The following is an 18,886-nucleotide window of genomic DNA, read 5'->3' as shown; positions in this document are numbered from 1 at the left end:
CTGCGGTTTGCGGCTTATGGTCCAAGAAAGACTTTTTATTATCTTTTACTTTAATTACCTGAGGAGGATGACTGGACCCAGTCGTAGTGAGAAGCGGGCTTTATTTCCATTGGAAACATCCGTCAATGCCAGCGCCTACCTCCACATCGTTGCTGACCACGTGCACCCGTTTATGGCCATTCCTGATGATGATGGTGATTTAAAGCCGGACAATGCACCCTCCTCAGATTGGTTTGAGGAACATGAATCAGAGTTTCGATTGCTTCAATGGCCTCCCTCAGTCCCCCGATTTCAACCCAATTAAGCATTTGTGGAGAGCGGTTGAAAGGTCTGTTAAAAGCTCCGAAACACCACCTTCCAATCTAAGGGAATGAAGAGCAGTCATTTCGTTAGCATGGGCTAATGTTTCTCCTCAACGGTTTCAGCGACTTGTAGAGTCCATGCCTTGAAGAATATCTGGTGTCATCAAAGCCAGAGCAGGTCCCACACGAAAAGGGGCACCGGAACATATATGCTCGTGTTGCTAAAGCAACACCAATATCATCATTCAAATATAGCTCATCCCCCCCCCACTCAGTTCGGGCAATGGGATATCTACCACAAACGGGACATTTTTGTTGAATGGGTGACGTATGGTCTTCATACATATTGAAATGAACAGTATGTTCATTACTCGACCAATAACAAACATTTTTGACTTCCGGCGTCCTTGCACGCGATATTAGCGGTGAGTAGCAGGGTGTTCCTAATTTTTTGGACACTGGGTGTGTATTGGTATTTGTGTCTTATATGCTCACATTTGCGTATTATAAATTTAATTTGTGTAACATGTTTATAATGAAATCAATAGGCTTTTTGGATATTATGAACAGGAAAAAAAGTGTCATTTCTCTCCACCGGGAATCAAACCCAGGACCTCTTGCATACCGAGTTAGCACATGATTTATTTCTGAATTATTATAGTTCTGAATTTTCACTGGCGCTGGGGGGAATTATTTCTTTATATTATTGTTAATTCATCACGTTTAAATTTTCGTTAGTTTACTCTCTGCTCAGTTTAAAATTGCATTCAGTTTTGCAATTTTCAACAATTTTTGCGTTAATTTACATTTAGTTGTGGGTGTTTAAATTCTTTTATAGAAATATGTCTCATCATTCCTGGACATTCTGAAATAATAGATGCCGATTTGCCTCCCAAATATATAAAATTTGAAAAAAAAGGAGTCCTAAACATTTTAGTGGCCCAAAATTTTTGAGACACTCCTCTGGCCCCGCTTTTATGTACATTCACACCGGGCCCCTCGTCTGGTACATATATATACGGGCGGCCCTACCCTGCCCTATATATATATTTATTTTTAAAAAAAATTATACAAACCAGTAAATCAACTTTAAACTTCCTTTCAACGTCGATAGATGGCGCGCGTTTCAAGACTCAAACGAGACCTCATCCGTACACCTCTCCTGTGAAACATCCGAATAAAAATTTCAAGAATTTCAATTCCGTGAAAATGGAAACTTTCTTTGACTGATTTCACGTTTGAAGGCCATATATACAGACATGTCAAAAAATTCGAATCGCAGCAGGTTTTTTCATGGTTTTTTCTCCAGGTTATTAACACAAAAACCAAGAAAAACTGCTTTTATATTTGTTCCATCCACCTGACGCAAATTATAAATGTTGGGAAAAAATTTTTTTTTTTGGGGGGGCTCCAACGTAAGAAGAAAAATTACGGGAGTAATTAAAAACAAAGCGCTTATGTTCTAATTAGGCGTCTTCTCAATGAATAATTATTCATCGATGCATACATGAAGTAATTCAATTATTAAAGATTAATCACAGTTTTAAGGACGTTCTTTTCACTTGTTTTTGTTCTTCTACTATCTTAAGCTAATTTAATTGCAGTTCTTCTTGGAATTAAATTAAAAAAAAAAATCAAAGTGAATCATTCAACGCTGAAAATCGATTTTTTTTTTTAACGCTATGATTTACACGAGAATTTGTGGATTTTCAGTTGAGATTTAGTTTTTGAATCGTTCAGTGACAATCCGATCACGTTCTAAAAGAGTTTTCTTTGAAGATTCTCTTAAAAGAACCGTCTTGAAAAGTGTTACTCCAGCAAATTACAGTCCGTTTCGAAAGTTTAGACCAGAGGTCTTCAAACTTTTTCTAGTCGCGAGCACTACCTGTACCCATCATTAAAAGAAGAGCACCCGAGGATAATTTTAATCCTTCAATGCAATTTGTACAATGTACAGTGAAACCTGTCTAAGACGGATACTGTATGAGACGGAAATCTGCCTTAAACGGAATCAAAATATAGTCCGTTCAATGATTAGTGCTTTGATTTGCACCTTTATAAAACGGAATATTATTTCATTACCTTGACGTTCCGTCTCGTACAGGTTTCACTGTATTCCGTTTTAGGGGGTCATTGAAGTATTACGTCAGCATCGATGGGGGAGGGGGGTTTCCCGATTTGCTGACTTTTGATGACAAGGAGGGAGGGGGGTTTGGATGATGCTTACGTCATCAACCAAGTCCCTACAGAGCCACTTTAGTGGCCTGTAAATGTTTCACGGCTCTTCAAGTGCTCTGGAAATGTGTCCGGGCCACTTGAGTGCTTTGGAACTGTGCACCGCATCACTTAAGTAATCTGAAAATGTTTTGCGGGTAACCTGAGTGATGTAGAACCGCACTGGGAGCCGCTTAAGTGCTCTAAAACTGTGCTACATGTCACTCAAGGGATCTCTAAATGTGCCACGGATCGGTTAAGTATTCTGGAACTATGTCGCGGGATACTTAAGTGATCTTTGAATGTGAAAGTTATCTTTGAGGCCTACATCCGTGATTTGAAAATGTGCCACGGGCCACTTAATTGCTCTGGAATTGTGCCACGGGTCATTTAAGCGATTTTTAAACGTGCCGCTTAGTTCATTTTTACAAAATACGGCTTGAGGGAACAAGCCACATCAGATAACCTTCAGGGCCACATTTGGTCTGGGAGTCAAGGGTTTACCATATATGGTTTAAAAGGTGGGTCGCGCGAAATGAATTTCCTAAAGAGAAATTTTGAGTTCTTACCGTTTAAATAGCACTGAAATTGATTATAATAACATAAAAATGTATTTTCTTTCGAAATTTTTATTTTTTAGAACTATCTTTTCATTAAAAAAACATTTTTTTTAGCTTGGGAGGGGAGCGAGAGGCCTGATCCCCCTTTGTCCCCCCCCCTCCCGCGTACGTTTCTGACCCCCTCCAATATGCATTAGTAGGTAGGTTGCTGTGCTGACGAAATTTTGCTGGCAAGTAGGGGGAGGGGGCCAAAAATGACTAGGTGCAGTGCACCAGGATGTGAGGGCCATGTAAGCATGTTAGTGACCAAAATAGTGACTTGAAGACACAGGCGTAGTAACAAGGATGGGGTGTCAAGCCGGTTTTTGCACAGGGAGGCGAATTCGACGAATGAATGGTCAAGAGAAAAATCAGAATGAAAGAGGGGACACAAAATTCGCGTAGCCGTCAGGCGGCAGAACCATAAATGCGCCTCTGTTCATACCATTAATACTAATTCCGGAAACCGGTTAAAAAACCGGTTTTACCGGTAGTTTTATCGATAACGTAAAAACCTGTTTCACCGGTCTTCGGACATTTAAGCCGGGTTTTCCTAGGAGCGGTTTCTACAGCATTTGCAGCGTGAAAACGCCGATTGGTAAAAAAAAAAAAACCAGAATTTCAGGTTTTTTTTCTAACCAATCAGCATTTCCACGTTGCACACGGCGCAGAAATTCTACTCCTAGGAAAACCGTGGCAAATACACACGCGCGCTGGTAAGCGTAATATTTAGTCATTGAAAATTGCCAAGAAAAATTCACGTTTCACGATATCCCCAAAAAAAAAAAACAACAACACACATCGATTATTTCTCAATTTCGTGAAATAGTTTCATGACTAATAAAACAGATAATCCTTTTTTTTTTAGCTTACGGCCTTTCAATTATTTCGACGCCGTTTTATTTAAAATAAAAAAATAAATAAAAATCCATGCGTATATTTTTTCCGGATCGATTCCAGAATCGCAGTTAATTTTCATTTTTCTTTAATCCCAAAAGGATATTAAAAAAAAAATATTTTTTTTTTCGGATATATATATATATATATCTCGCAAAAAACTAAGCTTTTTCATCATTTTTTATCCTCGAGATTTTATTTTTTTTGTTTTTATCGTGCGCTTGAATGAGACGAAATGAAGGAGAAAAACAGACCATTACAAGCAGCGGATGAATAGCAGAAAATAGCCAAAAAATAAAGAAGCTCTGATGGGACACATTGTGTTCAACTAACTGTGAATAAATTATTTTCTTTTACGGGTAAGAAATCCATTAATACCCCCCCCCCCCGTCTCCATTTGTTTTATATAACCTACAGAATCTTATGAAGAAACGAATGAAATAACACACATCAAAGGAAATCTTATACAGGGTGTCCTATAAGTGCTAATGCTGCCTTTATCTCATCAACCGTAGACGTATGATTTCAATTTGACAAAATGCATAAAAGGCGTTCAAAAGTTACCCTGTACATGTTGTGAGAGTGGAAATACAGTGTGTCACAAATTAAAAAATTCTTAATTTTATATTGTCCACTTGACCTCTAGCTTCAAATTAGAAAGTTGTTACCCTGTCTTTTACAAGTCCCACAAAAGAGACCCTATGTTTTTAAGTGAAATATTCGCATTCAAAAATGGGAGAAAAGTTGGGGAAAAATAGTGTGATTGAGGGAAAGGAGCGTTGTGTGTCTGTTAGTTTTTGCTGTTATTTCCAAATTTTTCTCCAATCAGAAAACTGTTGGCTTGTTTCTCCCGAGGAAACAATTATGGAACCGTATAAAAATTTGTATTATAACAATTATGGGAATCATTCAGGGTGATTCCATAATTACCCCTTGCCGTTTTTTACTGGTGAACCGTTACTCCTAGAGGCATACTTTAAATTTTAAAATGTATTCAAATAATCTGTAGAGAGTTCATGTTGCAAGGGATTGTATAGCTATTAACATAAAAATGTTAATTTTTTATACGGACACCTTGTCCTAAAAACCCCAATCAGAAAGTTGTTACTCTGTCTTTACTGAGGCCAACAAAAAAAATTTCTACGTTTCCAAGTGCAATGCCACTGAGATATTTGAATTGGAAAATTGGGGAAAATTATGGAAAGAACAGCATAAGTGAGGGAAAGAAGTATTGTCCGTTAGTTTACGCTGTTCTTTTTCAGACTTATCCAATTTTTGACTTCAAGTATCTCAAAGAATATTTCACTTGGAAACGTGGATTGTTGGCCTCAGGAAATACAGGGCAACAACTTTCTAATTGGGGTTTTTTAGGGCAAGGCCCCCGTATAAAAAAGTTAACATTCTTATTTTGATAGCTACATAACCTCTTTGCAACATGAATGACGTATCTGAGGTCTTGGATACTTCTTCTAAGTGGAACTATGCCCCTAAGGCCAACCAGTAAGAGTGATTACCAGTACAGTCAACCCTCCAAGGTGAATTATGGAGTCAACCTGTATATACAGAGTGCATCGCAAACAGGGGGTATCGCATTTTACTGCCTAATCCTTGATCCTAGAGGAATGCTTCTAATTATAAAAAAATTTTCAAATAACGTGTAAAACTCAGATATGCCATTCATGTTTCAAAGGGTTGTATAGTTATTAAAATTAAAAAAAATCAACTTTTATGAGCCCAAAACCCAATTAGAAAGTTGTTTTTTATATTTCAATAACTATACAATAACTCGCAATATGAGTGACATACGGGGTGATTATAAAAAAACTATCCCGACATATGGGCCCCTAACTATCATACCATTCACAGAAACTGAATGAAATTTTGGCGTAAGGTATTTTGAGGTATGCGCTCAAGAATGATATGGAAAAAAACAGTGTCACTCTAAGAGTTACGGTTACAGTGAGAAAATTTCAAAAATATCAAACGGCAACACCAAGTTTTTTGTATTGTAATGCGATCTCCATACTGAAAAACACGTTAATAGCGTTAAATAGCGTTGGAATGGCACCTGTAGCACGAAAATCCCCGGAGCTAGGCAAGTAAAAAGGACTTTGCCGTGCACCAGAGCATTAATGTTCGTTTCATTCGTCACACCGTTTCTTCGATCCCAGCCTAATTAGTCCTCCACAAGGTCATGTGGAAAACACAATAAAATGCTTTATTTTATGCTGCTTCTCTGTCCTTATTGGTTGTCCTCACTTTTAGCCTATCTACCGCCGGTGATTTTCATGCTACAGTTGCCGTTCGAACGCTATTTAGGGTTTTTAACAATGGAGATCACATTCCAATACAAAAAACTTGGTGTTGCCATTTGATATTTTCGAAATTTTCTCACTGTAACCGTAACTGTTAGAGTGACACTGTTGTTTTCCATATCATTCTTGAGCGCATACCTCAAAATACCTTATGCAAAAATTTCATTCAGTTTCTGTGAATGGTATGATAGTTAGGGGCGCATATGTCGGGATAGTTTTTTATAATCACCCTGTATATGGAATCTACACGTTAATTGAATATTTTTTCTAATTGTAACTATGCCTCTAACATCAACGGTTCGCCAGTAATTTGCGGCAAGCGGAATCATGGAATCACCCTGTATATGCAATATAGAATACTCAACATTGGGTGTTTTAGTCAGAAAATGTTTTTAATGTCTTTCTGTTCCTTTAAAGGTTCAGAGATAACGAATTTCCTGTCTGCATTCAAAATTCAATTTATCAACTTTGGATTCGTTCCTTGAAAAGATCATTCTAAATTCATCAATTTGTTTTATCGATCTGTTCCAACGATCATATGCTTCGGAGTCGAACCACAGTGAAGACCGTTGTAGATCTTAGATTAAATGAGTTTTATACTTCATCCATCTTTGAGGATGACTTCGGCACATTGAGAAGGAATCAATCCTATACATCGGAATAGATACAGAATGTTCAGAAATGATACGAGCGCTTTCGGAGACACGCAATTCAACATGTTATGTATACTGTAAAGTACGAAGGTTTTAACAACTGGATGTTGCGAAGATATATTTTGGAAAGAGAGAAAATTCAACCGCCCCTGCCTGAGACCAGTGCCGGACCAGACCAGTGCCTGAGTCTGGTCCGGCCGTCCATGTACGGTCCCTTTCAGTGTACACGAGCTCCAAGGAAAGACTGAGAGATTCGGTGCCTCTGTAGTCTAGTGGTCTAGGGCGTTCACCCGGAAAGTGAAAGGCCGTAGGTTCGATTCCCCGCAGGGGCAGTTGAATTTTCTCTCTTTCCAAAATATGTCTTCGCAACATCCAGTTGTTAAAACCTTCGTATGATAGCGGAGAGTGACGTTATCCTTGTATATACTGTAAAGTGTTGTCTTCTCAGTACTCAGTTTCATTAATTAAATGTAAACTTAGAAACAAACTGAATTAATAATTTATATACAGGGTGTTTATAATTATATTTCCTGTACTCTGTGTGATTAGTTTTTCTCAAACACTACTCATCAGAATACATCCAAATTTTCAGGATATCTTAAGGAGACCCATGGGAAATATATTTATGCAATAAAAATAGTTCAATTTCAGACTACCAGAAGAAAACGTGACGCTTTTTTATTGGATTTTCCTTTTTCACAGGGTCCATATAACGTATATACCAAGTTCCAATGGAATACGCCAACTAGAACGGGCGCTACATAGGTCTGAGTAGTTTCAGTATACTACTACTTCACCACACGCACACTCCGGCCACATCACTATACTGCAATTTACTGCCATTAACGTGTTGGGGTGGAAATGAAGGCGTCCTCTATAGGTGGTTGCCTCAAGCTCATTAGGGGAAATTTCTCGTTATCTATATTCTTCCCCCGGTTCGATCCTGGAGGCAACCTTCACGGTGGTAGACGAGCACCTTACCACCACGCCACTCGAGCGCAGTTTCATAATACTGGCACTACTCAGACCTATGTAGCGTCCATTCTGGTGGACTGTTGGCGGTGAATTTTCCGTAAACCGGTTGAATCATGCCGACTGCGTACAATTATATACTTTGCCATTAATTCATTTAAGAAATATTCTATTGTTATAAGGCCTGAGGACGCAGCAGTGGCCGAGTGGTTAGTGTGATGGACTCGAAATCAATGGGAAGTTAGCACGTAGGATCGAATCCTGCCACAGCAGTCATCACCGAGTGGTTAAGCCGTGGGAATCGAAATCCATTGGGGAATTCCCGGGTAAGTTCAAATCTTGCCGACTGCGTGCAATTACGTGCTTTTCTGTTAATACATTTAAGAAATATTCTATTATTAGGAGGTCTGCGGATGCAGCAGTCGTGGGCGATGGATTCAAAATCCATTGAGAAAATTCCAGGCAGGCTCAAAACCTGCCGACTGAGTACACTCATACTTTGCCATTAATGCATTTAAGAAAAATTTTATGGTTATTAAGTCGGTGATCTCAAGCAGTCGTGGTTAAGAAGATGGATTCAAAATCCATTGGGAAATTCTAGCGTAGGTTCGAATCGTCCCGACTGCGTGCAATTATGCTTTGCCGTTAATACGTTTAAGAAATACAGTATTGTGAGGTCGTAGAACGCGTCATTCGTGACCGAGTGGTGATGGCGATGAATTCGAAATCCATTGGGAAATTCCCATGTAGGTTCGAATCGTCCAGATTGCGTATAATTACCCTTTGTCGTTAATACATTTAAGAGATATTCTGTCGTTATGAGGCTGTGTTGGTCGTGGCCGAGTGGTTAAGGCGGTGGATTGCAAATCCATTGGGAAATTCCCGCTTATGTCTGAATCCTGCAGATTGTTATTTTGCCATTAATACATTTTCGAAATATTCTATTGTTATGAGGTCTCAGAACGCAGCAGAGTAGTCGTTGAGTGGTTAAGCCGCTGAATTCGAAGGTCGTTGAGGAATTTTCCCGCGTAGGTTCGAACTAATATCAATTGCAACGGTTTTAATAATTTTTCATTCATTTAGAATCAAATTATCAAGTCTGCCTGGGACCACCTCTGTTCCGCGGATCATAGGTTGAAAAACGCTGCATTAAAACATAAAAAATAATTGCTAGAAAATATTCAGTCGGACTCGCTTATAACGAATACTGATAATACGAATTTTTACATATAACTTTTCCCGCGTATCCCATGAATTTCTTACTGTTTACCTATATTATTTTAATTGCTTATAACGAACACCAATTTTAGCAAAGTACGCCTATACCGAATTTTCGACCTATTTTCAAACATGCAATTGTCACGAACTTCTTTGTAATTTTATCTTAATCTTTTTATCGGTAAATTTACCTTTCTACATCTGATAATGTCTCCTTGAAGGACATTCTAGTAGAACTGTTTTGGGTACTGCAAAATCTTATTTTTTCCTACTTTTTCTGCTGTTAAATTTCATTTTGTTTGTAGAAAACCTCATTTGGAAAAAAAGGATTGAGGTGATTTACTCCCAAGAGAGAGAATCTAACCTCTAAACCACATTCAATGCACAGTCATTCTCAAGCTAGATTCGGACGTTGGTTGTGGTGATTTGGTTTCATCGTGTGCAAATTAAGGTGTGTCATAAAATGATAGACACACCTGTACTTTTCGGTTTTTCCTAAATATAAATTTATCCTATAATAAGAGCTGCTATATAACACCATACCTAGCTTGTATCAAATCTTTCTCAGAATTTTTTTTTTGTTTTGTTGAAATTTTAAAGGATGAAAAAATACTGAATTTCCTCTATGCCGGGATTACACTATAAAAGTTTTATAAAAGTTCGTTTATAAAACTTGAAAAATGCAACCAATAGGCTGATCAGTTAAGTTCGCTCGAATGCAGCGGATGTGTTTATTGGTTACATTTTTCAAGTTTTATAAAAGAATTTTTATCAAAGTTTTATAGTGTAATATCAGTCTTAGAAACTGAGCTGTACAGTTGATTGAAAGCCAAAAACGGGAAAAGAAAGTGAGGTATCGAAAAAAATTCGGGATTACGCGAGAATTTCGTTTTCCTCTTTGAATGGTTCGGAAAAAATGAGACGAAAACATTTTCTGGTACCCACGTATTTACTAGAAGAACACGCATTATATTTTACATGCTTGTTTGGCAGAAATTATTTAAACGCAAAACACATTCAGGGTCCACAATAATTTAAAAAGAAAAGCAATGATCGACACATATTTTTTTATGATATCATCAAATATTATATACGTGGTATCATTTTATTGATTGAAATATCAATTACGTGGGGTTTTAATTAAAATTTTATAGTCTTCATTAAAATCTATTATTTTAATCTATTGATTTTAGGAATGCTCAGATCACTAAAAATGCGTATCGCGCATGCAAAATGCTTTATTTTGCTTAATCGCGTCATTTTTCGAGTCGGTATAACGAAGTTCGCGTATAATGAATAGTTTCGCTGTTTTTTTTTTCCAACTTCGTTATAAGCGGGCCCGACTATATTTGTTCTTAAGCTTTAAGGAACAGAAAATATGCGACAGTCCTCACAATCGAATGGCATATTAAATTCCCTGTCTACTTGATCGAACAACGTAATACATGTAGTTTCCACAGTCCACGTGTGTTCCAATTACAAAAGCAAAGTCACTTCCAAGAGGCAACACTATGTCTATGCGTCTCTGGCCATTCACTCGGTAAAAACTCTATTAAAAGCGTTAAACTGTAGCTCACCGTCAAATTAACGTTATCGTCCGCTCGTGAAACGCCGCTTGGAAATCTTGAATTATTCACAGATACGCACAACTATGATATTTCTATACATCATATACACCAGTATTTTCATGCAATTTACTGAGTGAAAACTTCATGCAAATCAGCGGCGGAGTTGTAATTAACTTTACGTTACGGAAAGTACTCGTAATCTTCACCTCAAAAGCGACCCTGAATTCGTGGAAACCTTTTGTGCTCTCACTTTCTATCTAGAAATTTTGAACACAACGCAAGCAAAATTATTTCGCTAGTTATGATAACTTCGAGTAATTTGGTTACCATTAATTAAATTTAAAAAACACTCGAACACACTCGTTCAAAATTAAACCAATTTGTAAGGAATTAGTGTATACTAATAGAAGAAAATAATGTTTAAGAAAACTATACAATGTATTAGTAATTGTCATGGTTGGTGACACAGAAAAAACATCCAGGATAGCCAATTTGTTAGAATGATTTCTAGGCACCATTTTCTGGACAAACTGTGATAGAAGACCCTCGGAAGATTAGAGTCATGCCAAATGAGACATTGCTAGATGGAATTCATCCATTCAAGGTCTTCGCTTGCTGTAGATGATATCGGTTACTGGGCACGGCACAGCACAGGTCGATAAGATACTTGCCTAAAGCAGTACTTTAGTTGGACGTACAGACTTTCATGCATTTGAACATACAGGCTTACAGGTCTTAGGAAGTGGAATCATAACTGCTCATGTCTAGTAAAATGATATCCTTGTTGTTAGCAGATGCGTCTGCGTGTTCACCGGACTTTTTAGATCAATAGAAGTCTGTTATTTTCAAAGACGAATTCAGATTTCACTTACAGTTCGATGACATCCGTTAGTGTTTATATTGATGATTGTATCTTTTTAGTCAGAACACAGACCTCCATGCCTTTCTAAGTGGGACGAGGTGTGGATCCAGAGGAAGAGTGGCAATGGGATCGGTTGCCCTTCTCAAGAGCTGAATAATATAGGATGATTGGTCCTATAAAATATACAGGATGATCCTATAAAATATACAGGATGATCCTACAAACCTTCACAATTAGTCACCTCTCCCTCCACGCCTGCATGGAACTATGATTATTTGAGTCTGTAGAGATGATGTCTTTGATGTTTATTTACGCTCTTAAAAAATTCGGTGCAGTAGATAAAAATTTTATATCAGAAGTTTTTAATTTTTTAATTTTTAATTTTATATCAGAAGCTCGACCACAAAGAGCTTGTATCGTGGAAGAGTATTTTCAACAGCGAATAATCCAGTGCATGGAGTGGGGAAACTCGAACTTTCGACCTGAATCTCAGCGATCATGTTTGGGGCCTTCTACAGAAAATTGCTGGTGCTGTTGCTGCCAATCCTGTTCCTCAGACCCTTGCCACATTTACAGCAGATTTGCAAGAACAATGTCTTTCATTTCCCTTTCTGCTCCCTGACGCCATCAATGTCAGCATTGACCATAGAAGCAGATGTTGTAATTGTTGCTCGAGGTTATCGCACTCCACATTGAAGATACTTTTCCGATGCATCCAATTTTCTTCAATCTCATACGCATTTTCCAATTTCAAAAATATGGCCACTTTCTAGCTATTTATTTCCTTGGCATTAACCGACCTACAGTATGATGTATCCGTTGGATAAGTTCCATAGAAACCAACCCGATAACTTTTCAAGATGTCTCTTTTCAGGCGATTCATCTTTACATTTATGGAAAACGTATTCCAACTCAATATAAATTCCAGTTCTAAATAGTTTAAAGTTCATGTAACATCTTAACGAGAGCTCTTAAAAATATCCTTCAAGAGATTATGTTTATAATATCTATTGCAGAAAATGTTTGAAATTATTGAGTTTCAAGTTTAGGATTATCGATTTTTCGAGACATAATCAACGATCATACACCATTAAAGAAAGATTTTCACTTTTTTTTAAAAATAAATAATATAATAAAAAAGACTTTATAAAAGAAAAGCTTTCGGTGTCGCTCTCTCCAGAAAATTCCATTCACAATAAAATGAAAACAGAGAATCTTTTCCCGGAAATCGTTTCTAAGATACTAGATCAAATTTCCGGGATGAGCACAAGATTCCACCGTTCAATACAAAAGCATCAACATCAACCGGTACCTTTTTTCCTTAAAAATAAAAACAAAAATCGTCTTCGTTCCATTCTTATTTCTTTTCCCACCGTATCCAAGCAAGAGAATAATTTTGATTAAGATTAACGATATGTGTGTTTTATCGCTTCTTTATTCCATAAACTTTGTGTTCGTGAGAGGATATAACGTATACTGGATAGAGAATCAGTATGCGTATATTTTCATTGTTATCATTACGTAATTATCTCGCAAGTGCTGTACTAATTACATGAAAAAGGAGCCTCATTATTGTCTTGAATTCAGTACCGTACAGTCGGGCTACTTTTGCCCATTTTTCAAACTTTCAAGTTAACTTTCCAATAAACCAAATATTACTATTTTAAAGTTCTGGTTACCTTTTTCTATATCGATAGACTATCTTGTATTATGTGTATGTAAATGAAAAACCGATTTTTTTAATTTAAGCTAGTTAAAAAAAATTAAAACATTATTGGCCAATGCTACCCTTGTATATGCCTAAATTTGACCTACTTCGTGCCTATCCTAAGCATTAAATGAAACGCTAGAGCATTTATTGAACATAGGCTCGTGATAAAACTTCAGTTTTTAAAGAAAACTTATATTTCAACTTGTATTGATCACAAAAATAGCAATACTTTCATGTTTTCCGAAACTTTTAATTAACAATCTTATGTCTTGAAAATTGACCAAAAAAGGCCTCTTTTAACAGGCTTTGAAGGCTTAACTATTGAAACCCATAATAAAACATTTTGCCAACGTGACTAGCCAATGCTAGATCCTCCTCGGCACTAAAGACCTTCGGACGACTTGGTTTCTAGAAAATACATTTTTAAGTTTGTTCTAAATGATGCTTTGAGGTACTTTAAAGTTATCTGTAGCTTGCCTTTGGTTTATTCAACAGATCTAATTCCATCTAAACAGTTTTTTGAAGGTGTTATTGCTGTAGTCTGCATTACTTTGACTTCCTGGCTAACACTTGTATTTGTACGCTATCTTTCTAGTCTGGAAACAAAAACTTTAAATACGACAGACATTTAAAAACTAAAAATAATTATTCAATACATAATTATATTTTTAAGTGTACTCACAAATAAATTTCCAAGAGTTGGAAATTTGGCCTATTAAAATGTTAGGCCAAAGTAGGGTGTATTTTTAAAGTTAGCAGAGCTTAAATTTTCAATTGATGTTTTCGGAAAAAATGAATGATTAAATGAAATTTTAATCATACTACATTTAAAAGCATTAAATTATGTTACTAATTTGCTATATAATAAGACTGTTTCATCCCTTTGAAGTTATTCTTGTCGCCTTGGCTCAGTGGGCGTGGAGCTACTGCGTGACGTCACCGCCCAAACACTTGGTAATAACGAGGTCCAAGGCTTCTTAAAGCAACACCTAATCCAAATGAAAACAAAAAGATATCAAACAATTATTAGAAAGTTCGAAAATTATCTGTCTCGTGTTGGCTTTCAATCAACCCCATAAAAATTAACTAACGTACGTAATTCAACTAAAATGGGGATCCGAGAGAAATATTCTCAGAGAGAGAGAGAGAGAGAGAGAGAGAGAGAGAGTGGAAGTTACATCATAAGCAAATGCAAAAATTCTTATTTTAAATTTTGGAAAAACAAAATCATGCAGATCTCAATGGCAATAATCAAAAAGATAATTTTGGAAATATTTCAGTAGAATAGGCAGTACACAGCGATTGCAAACTATCGTAATTGACAGGGTAGCTAAGCGGGCGCACTTGGTTTTGTTTGAGCAATGAGGTCGCGCATGACGCCAGCTGGTACCGACGCCGGCTCGTCACGAAACCGCCCTTATTATATAGCCCTGTCCTTTAGGTCAGTGGTTCTCAACCTTTAAATGCCCGCGGCCCGATGTATTTACTTTTTGAGTGGAAGGCCAGGTCATAAATTCAACTAATGGGAAAAAAACGAAATGAGATTAATCACTCACGGGGCCCAGTATCTCAGATCTCAGAGGCCCCGCATAAGCGGATACAGGCTTTTCGTACTGGGGGCGGGGCGGGATCCCCCCTCTCCACCCGCCCGCTCGCTTTTGCTAGTATTACACATTTATTAAGGGAACGGGTGCCCCCCCCCCCTATATCCTCCTACGGCAGCCCGGCGGTTGAGAGAAACACTGCTTTAGGTCCATAAACCTTCGTCAATTACATTGCATTCATTTCAATCGCACAACACGCAGTTGAAAGAAACAAAGCCCTCTTTCTCCGTCCATTCATTCACGAATACTAAACCAGAGAATATGCCAGATAGACAGTTCTCGGTCATTAAAATTAGCTGAGGAATTAAACACAGAAGGGCTTAAGCCTGCATTATATCCTTAAGAAAAATATACCAAGAACACAAAACAAAGGAGAAAAAAAACCGATTACGTACCAACGCAATCAAGTTCCAGCGATTAAGAACATATCCGTCATCAAATTCGATAAAGAATCACGCTGGATCTAACGATTGGTGGAATATCAACAAAAGCAAAAACCAAAAAATGTTCCTTTTTCTCATTTTCCTTTCTTTAATCTCTAATATTTTAACAGGCTACTACAACTACTACTAAAAATGAGTAATTTTTTTGTGTGTGTGGTGTGTGGTGCTTTTCTCTGCAATAATGATAATCGATTCGACCACCAACCAGGCTCGATATGATCATCGGTTTTGATACCTCATTCCATACTCTCTGAAAGGCGATTCTTTTATACGAGTATGAACACATAAAGAAGATAAAATAAAAATAACTTGGAACAAAATGATTTTGACAACAGATGGTTCAACTCGCATGGATCCAACCATTTCTCGTCGAGTTTATCGGGCCTTGCTTTATCTTTTCACTTTATTGACGGCCGTGATCACAATAAAAATATCCGCAACCAATAGGAAAAAAAAAAAAAGAAGAGAATATGTATCGACGAGATGTTGGTACACAGTATAGTCGGCACAGTCGACGCCGTTTATTATAATCGCGGGTTATGTTATCATTCGGGTATTATTGTCACTTTTTCAAAGAACGGTACAGACCAATATCATAACATGGGGGGGGGGGGAAATCCTCTTCAAACGTGGGCCAAAACTGGAAGGAAAAAAAATCGATTTATTTTTGTTTATTGTATGTCAAAATGTCCTTTAAAAAGAAAATTAGTTAATTAATTAATTAATTTAGGCAGACATATTTACTGGATTAATTTGAATTAATTAACTTTACCCATACCTCAAGTCTTGACTTGACAAAGGAATCATTAAAACCATTAATAACCGTTATAAATGAAACGAAGAGGTTAAATTGATTGGGATTTCGGATAATGTTATCAATTTTTTTTTGCGCATTCTGAAGCTAGCTTTTAACCGAACTTATTTTTCCCTCCCGTAAGTTTCGTTATCAGGCTGCAAGACTATGTGGGAGGCACTACAAGACATTCCCTCCCCTGCTTTGTTGACAAACATTTCCGTATTTATTGTCGTAATCGGTCCGTAGTATTCCTATGACCCATGTACGCATGGAGCTGCTTTTACAATGACCAATGGCAAATGTGTGGCAAAAAAAAGTTCTTTCCTTCAGCTGTTGATCAGTTTCTTTCAGTTGACCAGATTCAAATTTCTTTTTCCGAGAGACTTTCCTCAAGGGTATGACATGTATTTTACATTTGACAGCGTATCGTAATTCGTGATATACAGTTCCATTCTAACGCCTCCCAATGGCGGAATAAAAAAAAGCAGGATTTCAGCTTAAAGAAGAAAAAGTCCCGTTTTAGAATAAAACTTGAAAAAACAAATTGGGGTAAATTGTGTTATTGGGGTTACGGCCGTAAGTTTTGACGTGAATACGTACTTTGTGGGCCCTAAGCCTGAGACCCAGACCGAAAGAGGTATTAAAACCGTAATGGTACTATTGGATTTACAAGATTCCTCGAAAGATTGGTTATGTTTGGATATGAACAATTAAGGAAGAAAATTCAACTCTGCCTTCACAGGGAATTGAACCCAGGTTTCTCGTTTTCCGGGAGAGTGCTCTTCTAGAATGCTTCTTCGTTTGGAGGGTATATATACAGTAAAACCCCTCTTAACGGTCACCCCTGTTTCACGGCCAAATAAAAATATCCCGACAAAAAGCCTATAATAATGTATTTCGAACCTCTGTTGCACGGTCACGCTCAGATACGGTCACGGACACCATTTTCATCATTGATTCCATTGGACTAAAACCTCTGTACGGACACCAATAGTAGCAATTTTGGTTCGAATTATGACAGCAAAAGTTTAGAAATTTGATGAACTTTTTTTATATTTGGCTACTTTTGAATGAAATTTTGGCATGAAGTTTGTTAATGTTTGGCACCTCTGATGTCCGTTTGGAATCTGAAATCATGTGTTGCTGATTGTTCTCCTATATTTTACATTATTCCCCGCTGTTTAATATAGCCAGCTCTAGTACGATCTTTACTCTCCATCACTAAGAGCAAAAATTTTTGTTTCAAATACAGTGAAAAACATAAAATTGTGTGGAGTTTGTGCTCTTGCAAATGAACTCAGCGCATTGATTAAATATATTTTCCTGTAAGCGCAATGACGGAAAATCATTGGGTTTTAATTCTTTCAGATCAAAACTCATTTTGAAGGAGATAAATATTCATTAAAACCCACCACACTGTGACTGATGATTTTTTCCAAAAGATTTTAATTCGCGTGTGTTGACGCAAGAATGGCGACTTCTTCATAACACGCTCGAACATTTTGCATCCAACGATGTGGATAAGAAAATCAATTGTCCCGTTTTACCACCAACCATTTACCAACGTCCCGTTTTTCTGAACGGCAGGTATGGTCTCCGTACTTGTAACACGTACGTGATTTTTTTTTTTTTTTGTCGGATATTATTCAGTTATTATTATCAGATACCGAGTCCCGATGTGATCACAAAATGCGGCGTGGGCTGAATTTGAGAAATTTCGCGTACTGGGTATAAAATAACTATTAATGTTCCAAAACTTTTACGATTTTTTTTTTTTTTTGGTGAAATTCCAGAATATTTTGAAGAATGATAAAAAAGTACGAAGTTTTCTATCTAGATCGATGCTCTGGATAGAAGTATTATTATTTCTCGCTTGCAATAAGTTGACCGTCCAGTAGATGGTCTTCGGTACCTTCACGTACAAGAGGGAACAGTATTTACCCTCTTAAAGGCAATATCACTCTTTTATCCCCTCTTAACTCTTCTTTTTTGGCTTGTTTCCTATTTTTGTTCGTTATTTTTTCCCACAATTGATTCTTGAAGCTTACGTGACAAAAATAAGGAGTTGGTCATTTCCTCCGTAAAAAGGAATAAAGTTTCAATAAATCGTGAGAGATACTCTCTCTCTCTCTCCATGTAAGTATTGTGTGGAGAAGTTTATTCCCTGTTTTGTTACATTTATATATACCTTCAAGACACATATTCTTCTTTGAAGTATCGGTAAAATTAAGAAATATAAAGTGAAATGTCTGTCTTAGAAGATTTAAGAAATAAAATATTTTTGGTAATACGATCTAAACTTTCTGGGAGTAAAAGATAAAAGATGGTTGTAACTACGGCGTTTTATCTTGTTTGGAAGTAATTTGGCCAATTAGACCTTAACAAAAGACTTTGGAAGACTTTGGACAAGATTTTTGGAAGGTTTTTTTTGAAATATTCTTTTTGGAAGTCGTTGATATTGCCAACTTAAATAAGTTAGAACCACGTTTCTCAACTTTCCTGAACTCAAGGGCCAGTAGAATGCCTGAAACAATTCTACGGACAAATTATGTCCCGTATTACGGGGGCATTCGTGTATTTTTGGTTGTTTCGATTCTTTTTTTCTTATTCCTTTGTCTCGTTTTTTTCCACGATTCTTATTCGAATACGCAACACGGTGGAACCGCCTCCTTACGGACACTCCCGGTTAACGGACACCTCCCGTTAACTGACTCTTTTCTGATTGTTCCCCG

At 37.1% G+C, this 18,886-nt stretch overlaps 1 protein-coding gene across 1 annotated transcript in view; it reads left to right on the top strand.

The window, feature by feature from the left end:
- LOC149072417 (serine/threonine-protein kinase VRK1-like) overlaps positions 1-11,767 on the top strand; it is a 50,518-nt gene extending 38,751 nt beyond the window's left edge. The window contains exon 2 of the mRNA XM_089246815.1: positions 11,660-11,767. Coding sequence (XP_089102941.1) covers positions 11,660-11,767 — 108 coding nt within the window. The remainder of the gene's footprint in view (positions 1-11,659) is intronic.
- Positions 11,768-18,886: the final 7,119 nt, after the last annotated feature.

The sequence above is a fragment of the Pholcus phalangioides genome, unplaced genomic scaffold, assembly GCF_987345545.1.
Source record: "Pholcus phalangioides strain wild (caught in Gottingen) unplaced genomic scaffold, Ppha-v1.0 ptg000017l_1, whole genome shotgun sequence".
Taxonomy (NCBI): Eukaryota; Metazoa; Arthropoda; class Arachnida; order Araneae; family Pholcidae; genus Pholcus; species Pholcus phalangioides.
This window is presented reverse-complemented; position numbering and strand designations above follow the sequence as displayed.